At 53.9% G+C, this 19,046-nt stretch overlaps 1 protein-coding gene across 1 annotated transcript; it reads right to left on the bottom strand.

Moving 5' to 3' along the window:
* Positions 1 to 1,542: 1,542 nt before the first annotated feature.
* Positions 1,543 to 13,756, bottom strand: Wnt10a (Wnt family member 10A). Its single transcript, XM_041650746.1, has 4 exons — positions 13,344 to 13,756; positions 12,136 to 12,398; positions 4,562 to 4,941; positions 1,543 to 2,565 (listed from the first exon to the last, which is right to left on the bottom strand). Exons 1-4 carry the CDS (start codon positions 13,454 to 13,456, stop codon positions 2,068 to 2,070), a joined length of 1,254 nt encoding a protein of 417 aa, XP_041506680.1. The 5' UTR covers positions 13,457 to 13,756; the 3' UTR covers positions 1,543 to 2,067.
* Between the last annotated feature and the right edge of the window lie 5,290 nt (positions 13,757 to 19,046).

The following is a 19,046-nucleotide window of genomic DNA, read 5'->3' as shown; positions in this document are numbered from 1 at the left end:
CTGAGTCTATCCCTCCATCCTCCAATTTCCCCTGCACACATCTCTTCCTCCTCAGGCTGGGAGGGAAGAAGGGGGAACCCAGCCCCTACAGTTCTCTCCAGGATGAACAAGAGGAAAGGAATGAGGCAGGTGTGTCTGTCTGCCTGCTCCTGCCTACCCCTCCTCCCCCAGAGACACTCACCCACCTGCCTGTGGGGCTGTTTGGGGGGGGGATGGGTTGAGAATCCCCCCTTCTCCACCGAGGCAGCAGAACTGGGCACTTGGGAGGTCCTGATGTCTGTGGGCATGCCTAGGAGCTGCTGGAAAGCTGCAGTTAGAAGTCAGGGAGCCAGGAGCTACCTAGTGGGCCCAGTCTCCCAACTGGAGGGCCAAAAGGAGAATGTTCCAGAGTCACCCCCTCAAGGTATAAGGACAAGGAAAATGGGGGGGGGGGTCTGTGTAAACTGGCCTTTTGAACAGGACTTTCCTCCCCCCTGCTTGGTTTGTCAAAATGGACGCCATTGGATGATTAATGGGGGTACCTAGCAAGGTCACTAACGGAACAGTGGGTAGATAAACTGTTCTAGAAAGTCTTCAGACTTGAGCCTAAGTGAATACAAGCATGAACCCAAATTCCAGCTCAGGAGTGTCCTGGTGGGAGCATATAATCAAGGAGGAGTTTTAACCTCTGCTACGTGACCCCTGGAGCTGTGGCTCAATGGGGGGCTCAGGAAGGCTGCCTTCCCTCCCCCAGCTTCCCTGCCTGGAATACAGAGCCTGGCCCCAGACGATGAGTCTGTCACCCTCCCCCACCACCCTATTCCCAGCCGCACCTCCTGGCCCCACCTGCTCCCTGGGGCACTAGGCTGGGCTGAGCTGAGTCTTGCCCGGGATTACTCTTCCCAGAGTGCCGCCTGTCTCTGCTGCCGTGTGCTGCTGGGCACAGCCACTCGTCCTGGCTTGTGGCAAAGGGCTCAGGTACAAAGTGGGCGGTTAGAGTTCTGGCACGGAGGGCTCGGGATCCCTGGACCCCATTCCTTAGAGACACCATCCAGTCCAGGATCCAGCTAGGTATTAGTCCCCTGTAACCCGTAATCAGCTTTCTGGCTATCAGCTGGTCTCCATTTCAGCCAGATCCCCATAAGAGAATCAAAGTACAACTGCTTAAGACTTCTTGCTTCTCTGCAGATTCTTCTTAAATAAAGCCCAGTTCCTGCCCAGCTGCCCCAATCCCCAGCCTCTTCTATCACCTCTTGATTTCTATTCTCCAAACACAGAGGCTGCTCCGCTGCCCCTCCAACAGGTGGAGGTCTCTCTCCCCTCAGAGCATTGGGTCCCTGTCCCCCGTCTGCAAAGCCCTTCCCCGTCTCTGTATGACTGACTCTTTCTCACCTTGCAGGTCTCAGCTTGTATATATCACAACTCAGAAATCTCCCTGGCTGCTAGTTTTGGCGGAAAGGGCCCCATTCCCCACAAATCAGCGTATACCCAGTGCCATGTTTAAATTTCCCCATAGCCCATATCACTGCCTGGAATAACCTTGTTTGTGTGTTTACTGGTTTATTGTCCACCTCCCTTAGTAAGCCTGTAAACTCCAGAAGGCTTCTCTTTCCCCAGAGAGTGCCACAAAGAGTGCAAAATAAATATCTGTTAAATGAACGATAGGGGCAGAAGCCTTCACAGGAGGGTGTCTGGGCCTTTATAGGATCACTTCAGCCTGATTTTGCGTGTTTCTTCATTTTAGTTTTCTCCCCCTGCCCGGCGCACGTCAGCTTCAGTGGAGAAGGGGAGAAAAGATGACAGGAGATAGGTCTGTCAGGCTGGGCTGCTTTGGTGACATATCCTAGGGTGTGGGGCAGCCTCCAACATCACCCCCAGCTGTCTGAGCTAGGAGCTGAAAGAGGGGAACCCACAGAGTGGGTGTCAGTCAGGTCTGGACCGTTTAGTGATTGCAGATCTTGAGGGCAGAAAGAGCCAACCACCTCTCTCAGAAGCCAAAGATGCTGCTGCCTGGCCCAGATCGCTAGCAACAGAAGCCAGGCACCAGGTGGAGAACCTTTCCTGAGACCCAGAGGAGCCTGGGTCGGCTCACTTGCAGACGCTGACCCACTCGGTGATTCGGCATTCTTCGCAGACCACGAAACAGCACCAGTGGAAACGGCAGTGGCAGCGCTCACTGCGCGTCTGGCGCAGGATGTTGTGGCCGCGGCCACAGCACATGCTGCCGCAGCCGTCCGGGCCCGAGCTGCTCTTATTGCACAGGCGGCCCACCGTGCCCGCCGAGTCCAGACGCGGCTCGCGCTCGCAGAAGTCGGGCGATTTCTCAAAGTAGACCAGGTCGGAGTGGCTGGCCCTTCGGCGCAGCCCTGACGTGCCGGGAGCTGGCGAGGGTGCCCCCGCGGGGCCGGCCTCCAGCTGGCCACCGTTGCGGTTGTGCGGCCGGATGAGCGTGGCGCGGTGGAAGCGATTGCGCAGCAGCGCCCCCACTGCTCGAAACTCAGGCGTCACCTGCCAGCACGTCTTTAGCTGGCAGCTGCCTGAGGTGCCATGGCACTTGCACTTTCGCCGCATGTTCTCCATCACCGCCTACAGAGAGAGGCACCGAGAGGGGTTAGACTAGCTAGCATCCAGTGTCTCAACTCTCCCACGGCCACAGGGGCTGGAAACCGGCTCCCATTGTACAGAAGCAAATACTGAGGTCTGAATCTGGAGCTCAGAACTTCTTCAGGCTCTCCTGCACCCCTCCCACCCACCTCCCATCTGGCTAGGCTTTGGGGGAATTCCCTTCTTCGAGCTCCTTCCTTCCTCGCCAGCCTTTCTAGCAACTGCAAGGGGGCCCTTGGGCTTGGGGGTTCTTGCTTCCTGAGCCCTGGGGATCCTAAATCTTCAGGGAAATTCCCTCTCCTTTCCCTGGAGCAAGGAGGTGCCTGCTCACCTACCTCCCAACCCCAAAGCCTTTGGCCTCCCTCCAGGTCGTGAGTGAGGAAAGGCCCCCTCCCACTGCCACCCAGCCCCCAGCTGTGCCCCGCAGCTCTTTGCAGGGAACCAGGTGAGGGGAGAAGATAGCAGCTAAGGAGACATCCTCCTGCCATTATTCCAATTCTCTTCACACTGAGAGACACAGGTGCTGAAGCATTCCCTGACTGCAGAACAGATCCCAGACAACTGGCAATTGTCAAGTTGTCAGCCCTATTGGAGCAGACTAATTCCCAGGTCTCAACTTGTTCTACAATCTCCCCCCAAAGTACCCCTTAGTGTAACCCTTATAGACATCCCCACTGGAAGGTGCCCATATTTCCCACAACCCCCACAGCAAGGACTTTCAAAGAATGCAATGAAGGATCTGGGGTCTTCGCAACTGCTCACGAAGGCCATAAGCGAAGGAGTCTATTGCTTTGGGTATTGAAGGGCTGCATAGCCCACAAGTGTAGCCTGTGGTGTCAGCACCATGTGGGAACCCCCCCCACACACACACACCCCGCCCCACCCCCCAAGCTTCCCTAGGCCAACAGCTCCAGAACATCTGCTTCCCACAGGCTGCAGCCATTAATTAACCACTTTAACAAGGACAAGGAGGAGGCTCTGTTGGTCTGGGCTGGGGTGGTGTCAGGAGCTTGGGAAAGGGGCCCTATGCACAGGGTAAGGCTGGGTGGGAGCTGCACGGGACCTGAGGGTAACATGTCTCAGTTCACCTTCACCCAAAGCCAAGATGGAAATGGCTGAATCAACTGGAGGGATTGGAACCGGCTCAGAGGCCAAGGGAAAAAGAGTATAGGGAGAGGAAGCCAGGGCTGAGCAGAAGGGTAAAGAGGAGGAAGGGGATGGAACTGCCAGGAAGGGAAAAGAATGGAGACAGGGGATTGACTGGAGATGGAGCCTGTCTGCTACCACGTCCCACCTCAGGCAAGTCTCCCAGTCATTCTGCGCCTAGGTTTCCATACCTGAGCACACGGTCATTAAGAATGTTGACTTCATGGGTAAGTAGTAGGCAGGCTGATAGCTCAGGACAATTCCTAATTCATAAATAAGGTTTGATCAATTCAATCTACTATGCTTTTCCTCCCTTCTGTGTGTGTATGTGTGTGTGTTTTTATTGGTGGTGTCACTTTTACACGAAGGAACTTTAAGGTAGTGTGAGCATTCCAGAAAAAGGAGAAAGAAGGTGGAAGCTATCATAGTAAGTCCTCAGTCGGCAAGAGTCCCCTGCTGGCAGACTGAACAGAAAGCTCAAGACACAGCTCAAGAGCTGTGAGACATTTAGGGCTGGGGTACATGATTGGTGATCTTCAAGCTCTGCCTCTACAGGGCAGGAGGCTGTGGCAGTCCCGGTCCTGAATGCCTGCCTACTCCGGTCTCTGTTGGTCAGCAGAGAAAATGGGAGGAGCAAGTTGTTCTGCACCGCTAGGCCCCCTGCGATGCTCCAGCGCACAGTAGAAGGGGTCCCCATGGCATTTTGCTGGCTGAATTAAGAGAGGGCTGTGAGGTTACTGAACTGGGGAAATAGAGTGATTCCTAGAAGGGGGAATTACCCCGAGCGGAGGCGGAGCCCGCTTAGCAGTGGGAACATGACTGTGAATCTCACCTGCCTGCCGACACGGTTGTTGTGGAGTCTCATGCGTGCATGGATGTCTCTGTGAGGCTCCCGGGAGTCCAGAAAGTCCTTGGAAAAGCGTTCTCCAAAGCCCACATCCGGACTGCAGCCACCCCACTCCCAGGAGTCCTGCAGGCCAGGGCTGGCAGGGGGCAGAGCAGGGTGTTCTGGGACCCCGTGGCTCAGGCCCTTACCGCGCTGCAGCGCATCCAGCTGCAGACGGTGGAGCTTCCGACGGAAGGCTTCTTCGTCCCCACGCCTGGAGGCGTCGCAACCACAAGCCTGTAGTTTACCCAGGGCGCACGCGTTGGATACTGCGTGCACCACTCCAGCAGCTGCTATGGCGTAGGCGAAAGCACTCTCTCGAAAACCTGTGGCAAGGGTTTGGAGAGATGTCTCAGTGGTTAAAAGCACTGGCTGCTCTTCTAAAGAACCCTGTTCAATTCCCAGCACCCATGTGCAGTTCGCAACAGTTCCTCAGGGATCTGACACCTTCACACAGACGTACACGCAAGCAAAATACCAATGAACCTAAGATAAAAATAAGTCATTGGGGGCTGGAGAGATGGCTCAGCGGTTAAGAGCATTGCCTGCTCTTCCAAAGGTCCTGAGTTCAATTCCCGGCAACCACATGGTGGTTCACAACCATCTGTAATGAGGTCTGATGCCCTCTTCTGGCCTGCGGGCATACACACAGACAGAATATTGTATACATAATAAATAAATAAATAAATATTTAAAAAAAATAAGTTATTGAAGAAAAAGAAAGCCTGAGGCAAGAGACCAAGAAAACATGGTAGAAACGACTGGGGATATAGTTGGGTGTGGATGACTTGCGAGCACGCCATGAGATTCAAATGGGGTGTAAGAGGAATGGGGGGCAGGAATTGCACTCCCTTCTCGTTGTCATTGACACCCCCTTAGCAAGCTTGGGATTCGTATGTCTAGATCTTTTCTCCACTCGGGAGGCAGAGGCAGGCGGATCTCTGTGAGTTCGAGGCCAGCCTGGTCTACAAGAGCTAGTTCCAGGACAGGAACCAAAAGCTACGGAGAAACCCTGTCTCGAAAAATCAAAAAAAAAAAAAAGTGCCGGGCAAACACATTGTTTTTCAGATCAGGCACTTAATCTACTGCCTTTCACAGTGATATCTACAATTTTAAAATAGCCTGGAGAAAGAAGGCGAAGTTTAACCCAAATAATAAATTACAAGTGATGGAATTCCAGCCCCCAGGAGATACCAGTGGGCAGCAGGCTAAGGTCATCTGTCCTATCCCAGACTATGGGCTGCGGTGTGCTCCCTTTAGATTCAGCCTGGAACCCTCTCCCTCCTGATGGTTTTTATCCTGGTACACAAGACCTGACTGAAAGAAGTGAGTACCCTCTCATATCCCTGCCACCCTGCCTTTATTGTATCTTGGGCCTGCTGTTAACTTCTGAAGCTGGTGCAGGTGACCCCAGTGTCCTAAGTGGCATCTGGCGTGTAACAGGCAGGGTTGCAAACTGAGTGGGAAGACAGATTCTGCTTCTCATTAGAGGCTTAAGAGGCAAAAAATCTCTCTCTGATTGAGACACTCACAGGGCCCTGGGATGTGCTAACCTGGCCTGGTGCCTGTTGTACTGTTTTCCTTGTGGGTGTCCCAGCCTGAGCCACCTCCTGAGAGAGCTCTGAACCTGTACCAGGAGAGGTCTACTCCAATAGGTAGGTCCAGCTCTCAGACCTGCAGGCTACTTCTTGCTTATTCCCCACTGAGAAAGCACTAGCTAGAAGCAGCTTTAGTACAAGCCTATGGCTAATCTCTGGACTCTGAAGAGAGCAGGCAATGGGAGAAGCCAGAAGAACTGTCTTCACAAGGTGAAGAATCCATCTGTGCCATAGATCCCTGTGGAGGAAACCCAGAATGTGGCGGGAGGTTGATGGCCTTGAAGGATATCAGAGGTTCAAAAGAAACAGACGGGAACCTCCCACTCCATCATCAAAGACAGAGGACAAAGTCTCGGGTCTCCCAGAGGCCTTATAAGCTCCAGAGAGGGCTATGTGGGACTATATATAACCCCTAGCCCATTTCTGACCTAAGCTTCACTCTTTGCATCCAAAGCTCTTTGTGCTCAGACAAATGTTAATAAAGATTTCATGGGTTTTGAGCAGCTAAGATCTGATTTCTGACTAGTGCCGAGGTTTGCAATCTTGGATCTTCTACTGACTAGTTGTTAATAAAAAGACTTAATCTCTTTGTGCCTCAGTTTCCCTCTCTGCAAACGAGTGTTATCATTATCTCGCTAGTTGTTTCTCTAAGAATTGAACAAGTTACTACATTTGAAGTACTTGGAATGGTGTCACACTCATAACAAATACTACAGAAACATTGCTGTTATTGAGTTATGAGTCTTCTTGCTGTCTGATCTCATTCAGTTCTGCTACATTTTTTTACATCATTGTTTTTTTGTTTCACCCTGATCAAAGACAGAGCCTAGCAGCTCATGACCCATGTCTAGAGCAAATCATTTGGACTAGTGGAAGTCTACGAAGCAGATTCTACCTCTTCATCTTCTCTCTCTAGCTTATGACATCCTGGTCACATTTTTCTGTTTTGTAAGGAGTACAGCTAGGACCAAACAGGAAGGGATGAAGATTGATCTGCAGCCTTCAAAGGGCTTCCTGGAACTTGGCACAGGCTTCAGGGGAGCAGAAACTGCTGTGAGCGGGTAGAGCCTAAGGGTAGACCCAAAACTCCGGGACATGCACCCTGCATTTATCCCCTGCCTTTTATCTTCAGAGCTCTAAGCATGTCTTATTGCTGGGAGAGTCATCAACCTGTCTACTCTAGGACACATGGCAATACTCAGACCTCCAGAGGCAGTCTAGACCTCAACATCGACCCCCAAAACACACACCACCAAACACACACACACACACACACACACACACACACACACTATGCAAACTGGGACATCCCAAGGCTACAGAGGTTATGGAGCCGAGCAAGCCCCCACTTAGCTCTTTTCACCTTCCAGGGCCACCAGTTTTCTACTTAGGGACATGGGCTCCAGCTGAGTCTTCCTGCTGAGAAAGAAACCCAGATTTCCCAATTTCCAGGCCTGTGACTCTGTACAGACTTGGCATCGAGTCCAGAAGGGTATTCTGGGGCAACTACATCTTTAAGGTTTTGGTGAAGACAGGCATGAAAGAATCCAGAAAAATATAACCCACAACCTTAGGGAACTCTAAACCCTATGCAACTCAAGATGACTCCCCACTACATGCCTTTGACAGCTGTCACAGCCACGTGTGGAGGTGACCAGTGCATGCCTGGCCACTCTATGCTCTAAGCCTCCATGCTCAGAGAAGTCCTGCCCATTGGTCTGCCCCAGCTCCCATTCAGGGCCCCAGTTTCGGTCTTGGCCCCAACTGTCTGGGCAGATGCAGGCACTGTGCCATCTGGCCAGCTGGAGGGGGAAAAGGGTGGGGCCATGGCCAGCTGGGCTGCCCGGAGCGGAGTGGGGGGGCTTGTTACGATGCACAATTAGCCGCCCTGCCTTTGATCTGGGACAGAGACTGCCAGCATCTAAGTGGAGTCAGCTGCTACTATAGGCCGCAGCCAACGGCCAGAAAGGGGGCCGGGGGAGTAGGCTCGGAGGACAGAGGAGTATGAAAGGAAGATGATTTAGGGGCCAGTGGGAACAAGGAAGGGCCAGAAAAGCTTAGGCTCTGCCCATTCAAGTCAAAGAGGGAGGGAGAAAGAATAAAGGTCTGGTCCCCATTCTTCCCTTGCAAATCATCTATGCATGCTCCCAAGCCTGGGGTGCTGGGGTGGTGTGTGGGGGGGAGTCCTGTGCTGTTGTGCTGTGCATGTGGGAATGCTTAGGCATGATACAGAGTGGGTGTGTTTACTCAAACATAGGTGTGTGTGTGTTTACTACTTGGAGTACAGTTCTCCTCTGGGTTTGGTGGGCATTGATCTTGTAGTTCAAATGCATACAGGAGAGGGTTGGGCAGGAGCTCTAAAGTCAGGTGGACTGCGAGGAGTCCTGGCTCTCCTGCTCATTTATAAACTGTATCATGAACAGCAAATTACCCAACCTCTCTTCGCTTCATTTGTAAAGATAATAATAGGACTTACCAAGTGGGGACCATTTGAGGACCCTAAACCATGGATACCGTGTTTTAGTACAATGCCCAATATATACTAAGTGCTTAATACATGTTTGCTAATTTATTAGAATGTCATCAAAATACTAGGACTTTAGATGACCCTGAGATATGATTATCTGTGCCTCAGTTTCCCTAAGTGCCACTACATTCCCCAGACCCTAGATGCCTGGTCTTAAAACTATACTCTCTGAAACAATGTTTTAGGATGTTGCACTACAGAATGTTGCACTGCAGGCTCTGGCTACTTATACTGCTGGTTTTTCCTGGGCTGGGACCCCTGCTTGCAGCAGGATGTCAGGCCCCTTCTTTCCATTCATTCCCAATGTGGCTGGGTCTTAGGCCCAGGAGCACCTAACCATGGCAGCTCCGGGGACAGCTTTGCTAATCTACCACACTCTCCTTTAGTCCCTCTCACTTATGGCACGCTAGGACTTCAGCCTAGGCTCCCTGAACCTCCTACAATCAAATCTCCTGGTCCTCACCTCCTGAGGGACTGATGGAGGAGTCCTCTGTTCATCCCTAACAGATGTGATGTCCAGCACCCAGGCAGTCAGCAGCCTGTCTGCGTTTATAGTACAAGATGCTGAGGGTACCAGTGCCCTGGTCACTTACATCATTGTTGCCCTTAGGGCTGGGCAAAGAAGTTAGCATGATTTTAAGGCCCTCTCACAACATTTTTTCCCCCTGACTCTGTCAAGCTCCTTGGAGACTCCTGTTCCTGTCCTTATTCCCGCCCCCCTCTGCAGTCTGCAGGCCTGTTTATATTCCTGGTTTTGTCCCCTTCCTACCTTTTACCCTCCTCCCTTCCTCAGATCCATCTGCTCATAGTGTGACATTGCCATAGAAAACCTAAGGAACCCCCCCCCCCCCCGCGCGCACACACACTCACCCTCAGCAGTCCTTGAAATGAAGTATAGCGGAATATGTTTTTTTTTTTTAGCGGAATATGTTTTAAAAGAACCTTCTTAGCAACCTAGATCAGAGGGGTCAGCCCTTATATTAAAGCGGTGTGCCTGTGTGCATGTGGTGTGTGTGTGTGTGTGTGTGTGTGTGTGTGTGTGTGTGTGTGTAGGGCCCAAGCCAGGTCGACAGGCTCCACAATGATCACGATGAGACAGAGGAAGAAACTAGATAGCCAGGGCCTAGCCTCCACCAAGAGTCACCTGGTGGAATTCAAATTTAGCGAGTCCTGGAGAAGAGGACCTAGAAATGGATTATGAAATGAGCCCAAAGGAGGGTGGACCTAGCAAGATAGGAGGGCATGCTCGGTGGCGGTGATGAGGCAAAGGGGGTTGGGAGAATGGCAACTGTCTTTCCAAAAGCCCAGAGCCATCCCCACTAAGAAGGGAGAGGTAGAAATGAGATGTTGCAACGGATGGGGGGGGGGGGGGGGGGAGGCAGAATCCACTGAGGTAGGGCGGGGTTCCTAGGCCAAGGAAAGAAGCCCTGCCCCGCTGGCTGACGGAGTCCTGGAGCCGCAGTTCCGCCCCCTCTCAGCACTAGGTGCTGCCCCGCCCTGGCTAGCCCTGGCAAGTCTCCCCCTCCACCCCTAACCTCTCTCCCCACCGTCCCCCCAGCTCACCTCCTGCTTATTAAACTGCAGGTGAACCCAGAGCACCTGGCCCTGCGCCAAACCCGCGCGGCACCAAACTCTCTCCTAACCTTCAAAGACCCCAGGTCCTTCACTAGGTGTCAGCAGCTTGATTGGGACACCTGAATTCAGGCTAGCGAGATCAACAGGACTAATGGGGGTCACTGAGGCAGAGGCCGAGGAGAGGACTGAAGAGCTAGCCCTGGCTCATCTCTCTGGTGGTGGCAGGTGAAAGACCCTCAAAGCCAACAGGAGCCACCACTGTGCAGACGTTGAAGCAGGAGCCCAGTAAGAAATGCATCTGTGGGGAGGGTAGGTGACCCAGCAACCACCGGGTGGCAGAAGGTAGTTCGAAAGCAGTAAGTACCGGCCTGGCCCAGCCAGAGCCTGGAAGATGCTGAGGCCTGTCGGTCTCTTGGTGTCAGCGAGCGCGGGCAGTGAGGAGTGGGTGGTGGGGTGGTGACGTCGTGCAGTGGGAGTGGAGCAGGTCTGCGGGCAGGGGGTCACTTACAGCAGCTCCCAGCTGGCAGGAAGGAATAATCTGACTGTGTGGGGCTAGAGGGACAGCACGGGGCAAGGTGTGTGTGTTGGGGGTGGGGGGGCGCGGGTGCTCACAGAGAACAGCGCAGAGCAGTCTGCTGCGGCCCGCGGGGATTAGTTCGCGGCTGCATGCCGCCACACGCGTCGGGCTGGGCTCGGCCGGGTAGAAACAGCGCCCGAGGCGCGCGGGGGAGGCAGGAGGGAGCGCGCAGGGGCGGGGCAGCGGCCTGGGGCTGAGCAGAGGGGAGGACGAGGTGGCCCCTAACTTGGGGGCCCAAGGGGTGCAAACATGGGTTCTACTGAAAGAGGGGGATCCTGATTAGGTTCTTTCTGCAGTTGGGGCACATTAAAGCCTGGGTCTCGCAGAAGCCCGAGGCACTAAGTTTATGCCCCTCCTTCTCCACAACCAACTAGGATTGCTCGCTCAAACCCTAAGGAGCGAGGGCTACCAAGTCCTCTCATTGCCCTGACAAGTAGCTGAGAGAAGAAACTGTATCCAGTTAGACAAACCCAAGCTGCAATCTGGCCGCAGAGACCTGATTCAAGGCCTCAGCTAGGTCAGTGGGAGCTGAAGGAAGTGACCAAACTACCTGCCTCCCACAGTTTAGCCCTCCTAGGGAGTGTCCACGTGGGCCTGGGTTATCCAGAATTGGGGACAGAGAACAGGTAGTGCTCCTCGGAGCACTGGGGGAAACGGGTTAACAAGGCTGTTGGGCCTGCCGGGCAGGGGCCACTGTTCACAAGCTGGCACACACCAATGCTTTGATTCGGAGAGGGCTTTGCGGGGGGACGATGAGAATACACCCAAACTGGTCTGTATCATCATCCATAGCAGGCTGAGCTTCTGCAGGAGTGCAGGCCACTCACCGGGCCGGGTTTCCCTACTTGTCTTGTGTAACAGGAAGTTCTCTTTCTCTCCACTTCTCCCCTCACAGGCTCTCCAGCCTTACCCTGACCAAAGCTTACCCAGTTGAGCATAAATTGAGGAAGGGGTACGGATATTTTCTGAGTCTGAAGCTTGAGGCATGTAACAGAGAGGGATAAACCAATAGTCTAGCGGTCAGGTATGGAGCCTGCCTTAGTTAGAGAGGCTTCTGACCCCTGTTTCTGCCCCCGCCCCCCTGCCGCTCTGGATACTTTTCTAAGACCAGAAAGCAAACATGGCTTGCAGATACAGGGGTCTAAGGAGGTGCCACCTTGCGAGTTCGTTAGAGATAGCTAGCAGGTTCTGGGGTACAGGTCCTGAGGGGGAAGGGCAAGAGTTTGGACCGAGGAGCAGCTACCTCTACTGAAGATAGGGCTCTCGTAGGGGACTTTGTTCCGAGTCTCCAGGCTGGAGCAGTTCCAGCGCTGGTCCCGGAACTGATGTTGGCACTCGTGGATGGCGATCTGGATGCCCTGGATCGCTGAAGCAGCCACGTCAGGGTGACGCACACACACCTCCATCTGCCGCCGGCTCAGACCGGGCAGTGTCAGGCACACTGTGTTGGCGTTGAGCACAGGCTCTGGGGGTAGGCGGAGGCCCAGGATGTCGTTGGGTGCTGACCTGCAGGCATATGGGGTGGGGTGGATAAGCATTTTGTGGGAGACTGTGAGGGCCTGTTTAATAACACACATTCTGTCCCACAGGCCATAATCACTCTACCCCAACTTCTGGTTCTTAAGTTTGGGCCCAAGAATACATGCCTCTCCCCATCCACTCCAACACGATCCACCCAGCTGCACACCCATGAAGGTAAATATATGCACTCAGTATTTTAGAAGTTCATCCCCAGGCACAGATGCCTCAAAGGGTGCCCCAGGAGTCTATCCCAAAGCCATGTTTCAGCAACTGGCATGTTTCAGGCATGCTTCTGCACACATATGGAGGAAGCAGAAAACCAGGGCACTTACCACTTACACACTTAATCAGACAGTTACACACACAAATTCACACATATGCTTGCACTTTGGCCCATAAACTCGCATAGTCACACATATATTTATGCAAACTGCTGGTTACCCAACCCAGCTTACTGGAACACACACACACACACACACACACACACACACACCACTGCCTTTCAGGGTCAGTCTCTCACTTGACCCCCACATGAGATGGGGAAACCCCCTTCAACTCCTTTCCCCTCCTGTCTGGGATGATTCGCAAGGTGGAAGGAGGCAATTTGAACTTATTCTTGGAGTGGGGGTGCATTGCCCCCAGGGTGGAAAGAACTCCTAGCTGGCACTTATTCCCAAATACCCACTTCCCGACCTAGCTACCATCACCTACCTGGGCACTGCCCTATCTCCCTGGACTGCCCATATCCTGTCACCAGTCCAACCTTTTCCTCTGAGGTAGCTCACTAACTTTGATTGGACACTAGCACTTTTCCGTGACCCTGTCTCCCCCGCACAGCACACTCCAGGGTCCCTTCCCCAGCTAGAGCACTGGGAACGGCCCCGGGGGTCCTAGCTCTCCAAGAGGGCGGAGCATGAGGTGAGAGCTCACCTGGGCACAGCAGCAGCCAGCAGCAGTAGGAAGAACAGGAGCGCACACAGCTCAGGCCGCGGCTGAGGCCGGGGTGGGAGCCGCAGCCAGGGGCGAGGGTGGGCGCTGCCCATGGCGCGCGGGCCTTGACAGGCCGGGAGTGGGGGGCTCACAGCCCGGTGGGACTGGCGAACCAGGGTCGCCTGCGCATGATCGGCAGGGGTGGGGTGGCTGCGACACACAGCTCCTACTCAGGTCACGGCTCCCGCAGCAGACGGCGCCCGCCTCCCCGCTCCATGGGGCAGCGCCCCCGGGCACCGCCCTCGGGGGGGTGGATGGGGAGCGGGCGAACCGGGCACCTCCTGGCACTGGGGTCCAGGGAATTTCCCGAGGCCCCCTTGCGACAACTCCTGGTGCCTCTAGAGGGTAAGGGGGGCGGAGGTGCAGCGGGCTGGGGACTCGAGGCCGAGGTGCTGGGGAGCCCCCCCACCCCAGCGCCGCGCTGCGAGCCTGCGCTTCTGAGGGTGTGCAAGGCGGGCGCGGTGGGGGCGGTACTGTCTGGCCCAGCCCCACCGCCTGGAGAGTGAGTGACTGTCCTGGCTGGGGAGCTCTGCCCCCCCTCCATGTAGTGTCTAAGGGTTCTACCCCAAGTGATGTCACGACAGGGAATGGAGTGCTCGTGTCCCCGTCCGCGAGGCCACTGAGTACGCGGTGTGTGTGGGGTGGAGGGGGGAAGCGCGTGCAGAGGGTGAAGGAAGGAGAGGTAGTGGCGTCTTGGTTCTTGGCACCCTGCACCCGGTTGCTGGTCTGTGTGTTAACCTGAAGTGTATGTGCCTCACTGAAGCTGAAACACAGCTGCAGGGGAGTGTCCCACCCCACCCCAGCACACACCTGCGGGACTGGAGGGGAAAGGCCGGCCCCTCCGTTTTGCCTTCTGTACTTCTAGAGGGACTTCCCCCAGCTTGCCTAGAGAGACAGGTGTGCGTGTGGAGGTCCCGGGAAGGGGTTTGACCACCCCTGGCTTTCCCCCTGCTTAGCCCTGTGACTTTCCAAAGTCGCTCCTGGAGTCACCCTCTGTCCCTTTATGAAATAAGTAATAGGGCGCCCACTTCATGTAGTCGGTGAGCTACCGAAGGCAAAATGGTCCAGACTCTAGTAAATGCTTGTTGAGACCCAGGTGCCTTGGGATGGCTCTAGCTGGGAGCAGGGACTAGAGAACCCTCTAATTCAAAAGTGGGCAGTCAGAACATTTTATCCAGCCCCCCCCTTAATTTCACAAGAAAATACGGAGGTCCAGAGAGGGCCATGACTTATGTAAGTTCAAAAAGCAAATTAGTCAAAGAGCTAAAGTGGATTTAGTTCTTCTGACTCCCACCGCACCAGCGTGGCCCTCCACTGAAAGCAGCTTGCTGTTGCCCAGGGATGTTTCAGACGTGCCTGGTCCTGGTCCTAAGGCCCTATCTCTAGTACTCCAGGGTCCCTTCCTTCTCTCACACCGTTGGTAGAAAACTGGTCGTGTATATTGGGCGTATTGGTCAAGTGTCTGTGACCAGGGAAAGGGCCCGAAAACCAGGGTCCCTAGCTTCTGGTTCTGACTCTAACCTGGGTCTGGACAGTGCATCTCACTCCTGCTGCTTCTTTGGTCCTCTGTGAAATGGGCACAAGTCTCCTATTCTACATAATCACATCCCTCACATCCCATGGCTCCCTCTCTCTGAAGAGAGCCTACCCCACCCCACCCCCACTCTTTTACCCCCTGTCTTAAGAAGAAGAGAACTGTCATTGCCTCTAGGCTCAGAGACAAAGGGGGCCCATTCCAGGAATTGACCATCCTTGGAGAATTGGAGGGGAGGTGCCTTTCTTGCCCCCAGACTGTCAGGTGGTGGGGGTGACCTGAACGGCAGCAGGCTGATGACACACTCCCCCCCCCCATCTATGCCGGCAGCCATCGCAGCTGTCAGGAATTAAGAGCTTGGGGCTGCTGGGGGTTGGGGTGGGACAATGAGGGAGCAGTCTGGCTGGACAGCGGAAAAACAGCCGGGGGCAGGAAGCAGCCTGTGTCACCAGAGCCTTGTCTGACCCTAGCCCTCCCTGCCCCCCCCCCACCAGCTTTCCCCCACCGTGGTGCTGCGAGAACAAATCCCAATCACCTGGCACCGCAATTGGGTCTGACTCAACACAGGATGGAGGCACAACCCCAGGGTGGGCATCTGAGGCTGGAGAATCAAGTTCCCATTGGCTTTGGGGAAACTGAGGCCCAGAATAGATTGGAATAGATCCCGCCCGACCCAGGCAATGAGGCTATAGTTAAGGTGTACACCTCCTTGCTCCCTGCCCAGTGCTCATCTTAGTGTTCCCCACACTTGAAGCAGCGTATGTACCCCCTTGGAGTAGGCTATTGTGGGAATATTGATTCTAGGCCCCAAGGTACTGAATCAGCAATTCCCAGGCACAAGGCCTGGTTATCTGTATTCAGAACCATCTCCCAATGTTGAGGAAACTACCTTGGGACAATATTGTGGGCTTGGCAGGGTAGCTGGCGGTTTCTCCTTTTGGCCTCTGTCTGAGGAGGGAGAAGGGTCTCTGCTGCAGGACCCAAGAAATACAGGGTGCAAGGGGAGAGAAAAGACCCCCCCCATTTAGAAACTCTAGAAGGTAAATACTGATGCTTGTAGCCTATGCCTCCACCATGGGTCTGACCTGAGGTCATGAGGCTTAGCGATGCCCATGTGTATAAGTGACAGACTTTGGCCTATGTGCAGATGAAGCCCAAGGAAAGTATACATCTGGGGTCCCAACCTGGATGACCCATGCCATCCATGGCCAAGCCTCTTCCAGCACCAGCGGCCCCTGGTCTCCACCCCAGACCTGCCCTGCAATCTGGCCCTCAGCCCAGCCCCAGCCCCCGCAGCCGCCTGCCAGAGACCACAATTACAGGGGCCACTGGGGGTGGGGGTGGGGAGTTTGGAGGATGAAAGGCGCTGGAGAATGGTTCCAGCTGTGGCAGCTCTGGGGGAGGTCTCCTGGAGGGAAGGCTGGGGGAGGCACGGGGTGAGAACAGGTGGGACCCTCACAACCCCAGCCTAGCCCAGTCTAGTCCTGTTCCTTCTTGATGCTCAGCTGGAGAAGTTGGTCTTGGTGAAGAAGAGAAGGAAGATCTCTAGATGGATAAGGGCCCTCCATCCTGTTGTCCCTGCCTTCAGCAAGGTAAGGGGAAGTGGCTTACTCTTAATCCAGGGCTCCAGATTCCTCCTGTGTGGCTCTCAAAGGGAAAGAGAGATGAGTTGGGAGTTCTTGGCCTCAGCCGCACCCTAGGCCTTCCACTCAGCCTTTTAACCCATCTGCCTATGTTCTGCCTTTTCCTGATGCGGTCACACACACATCTGGGGTGCTTCAGTGCTCGTTCCCTTTGCCCAAATTCCACATGTCCCCCCCTCACAAAGCCAGCAGGGGACCTTGCCTGTGCCTGGGGCTGAGCAGCTGGGTGAGCTAGGGGAGCGGATGTCAGTGGGGCACTTTTGAGGTCTGTCTCGCAGGGGTCCTTGGGCAGCAGTGCAAGAGCACAGTGCCATCTCTGTGCTGGCAGAGAACTAGGCTCCTGACCTCCCACCATGCCTCCTGCTGGGCACTGCCACTCCGTAAATTAGAAATCTCCCAGACCCTTGTGAAACTTGGTCTTAAGAAGATGGATTGCTGTTATGTGACTAGCCACTCCAAGACTGCAGTAGAAGTGGGTATCGTAGCGCATGCCTTCAATCCCAACACTTGGGAGGCAGAGGCAGGCAGATCTCTGAGTTTGAGGCCAGTCTGGTATACAGAGCTAGTTTCAGGACAGCCAGGGCTACACAGAGAAACGCTGTCTAGAAATACCCCTCCTCGCAAAAAAAAAAAAAGACTGCTGTCTACTCTGTATTCTCACCAGGTGCCAAGAAGCTCCCAGAGAGCCCAATTTTGTGACGGAACCACTGAGACATGGACAGGGTAGCCTCTTAGTTGCTTAGCTGGCGTCTTTAGGGTCTTAGGGTCTTAAAAAAAAAAAAACCTACGTCTTACCTTCTTTTCAACCTGCTTGCAGTAGCGTTGGCTCAATGTCATTTGCCTCAGTCTGCTTTTTTGGTATCACAGCGGAAAATACTCAACATCTACATTAATCGTCTCATCTCAGAACACCTTACGAGAACCAGGCAGTCATAGAGACATAGACTGGAGTCCCAGTCCTAGGTCTGGTCAACCTAGAGGTCCCAGACAGCGTGACCCAAACTGTCCGTGATTCTCTTGGCTTCCTTTTAGTATTGCCACGGGGGCTTCCTGCTCTTGAATTCCCCAGACGTCCTTCTCCTCCTGCAGCTCTCAGTCAATAGAGAAGTTGAACTCTGAGGCCCTCTGGTGGTCTATTTGAGAAGTACAAGAGATTGAAAAAACCGCTAGGTTGAACGCTGGGCTTTGTTAGCGCCTGGGTGACTTGCATAGCCATAGGGAAAGGAAAGGAAGGGGATGGGGGAGAGTGGGAGAGGGAAGGGAAAGGAAGACAGGAGAAAGAAGGGGAGGAGAGAGTGGTACAGCATCAGCACCGTCCCAAAGCTCTGGGACTATAAACTCCACCCCTCGGAGCTTTCCTCTCCCCTGTGTGCCCCTTAATGCCATTTCTACTCCCCCTCTTGAAAAGTTAGAGTATTCTTTGGTCAGGAAGTTCTGAGTTCAAATTCTCCGTGAGGTTGCCCTGAAGCTCTGATTTCAGGGGCATCCTGGGAGTAGATGGATGTTCTGGAAGCCACCGTTAGTGTCTGTCCTGAAGTTCCCTTCCCCTGTTTCATTTGAAGAACTCTGTGCCCCCTGTCCCCTGTGGTCTTAGGAATCTGCCAATTTGCCAAAGTAGCATATGTTTCCCTGGGGAGTATTACTGGATCAAGCTGAACTAGTCAGTGTCTTTTGTGGGACTACAACTGAGGAGGCTTTTAGAAATAGGTTTATTTTTGTGTGTGCATGCATGCCTTGCCTGTATGTATGTTTTAGCACCATGTGGATGTCTGGTGTCTGCAAAGCCAAAGATGAGGTTTGGTCCTTTGGAGCTGGAGTTAAGGATGGTTGTGAGTCTCCAGGAAGATGCTGGGGACTGAACCTGGGTCTTCTGATAGAACGAATGCTCTTAGACACCGAGCAGTTTCTTCAGCTCCAGGATCCCCTTCCCTTTAAAAGAAAATCATCATTCCTATGCATGGAGGCCTAAAGCTGTCAGAGAGAGGAAATCCACAAGGGGAGAGACTGCTGGTGGGAGACAGAGGTGGTGAGCTGAAACAACAGACATAGGGGCAGGGCCTGAGGAATAGAGAGAAACGGGGGTGGAGGAGAGACAGAGAAGCCTGTAATGACAGCACTGAAGTCTGTGCCCTCAGTTCAGCTGTGGCTGAAGTCAGACTAAATTCTGCAATTCCTCTGGGCCTAGTCTGAAAACTGGATGTCTTCATTTGCAGTCAGAGCTGCCCAAAGCAACAACTGCCCTTCGTGAAACAACAGCTCTCTGCCCCTACTCTCACAACAACTGCCCTTCGTGAAACATACATGTGACATAATTCACCAAATGCCATGCTAAGTGTTCTTCATATCTCAAGAAAAAGAAATCCTCCCGATGTTCTCCGAGGGTGTGAGATGGGCCAAGATGGCTACAAATTCCTTGTCTTTCCTCCCACTGCTCCCTCCATAAATTTGAGCTGACTCTGTGATCTG

Source organism: Microtus oregoni, unplaced genomic scaffold (genome assembly GCF_018167655.1).
Source record: "Microtus oregoni isolate MIOR12 unplaced genomic scaffold, Mior012 000004F_ref0000308, whole genome shotgun sequence".
Classification (NCBI taxonomy): Eukaryota; Metazoa; Chordata; class Mammalia; order Rodentia; family Cricetidae; genus Microtus; species Microtus oregoni.
The sequence above is the reverse complement of the archived record's forward strand: the minus strand, read 5'-3'. Positions and strand labels throughout refer to the sequence as shown.

Bases quoted from the DNA above. Each gene is read 5' to 3' on its own strand.
- Wnt10a (XM_041650746.1), bottom strand. From the start codon at position 13,456: ATGGGCAGCGCCCACCCTCGCCCCTGGCTGCGGCTCCCACCCCGGCCT. The intron at 4,942-12,135 runs GTAGCTGCTCCT...CCCTTGCCACAG, and splicing joins GAGCCCTATCTTCAGTAGAG to GTTTTCGAGAGAGTGCTTTC. The intron at 2,566-4,561 runs GTGAGATTCACA...CTCTCTCTGTAG, and splicing joins ACAACCGTGTCGGCAGGCAG to GCGGTGATGGAGAACATGCG.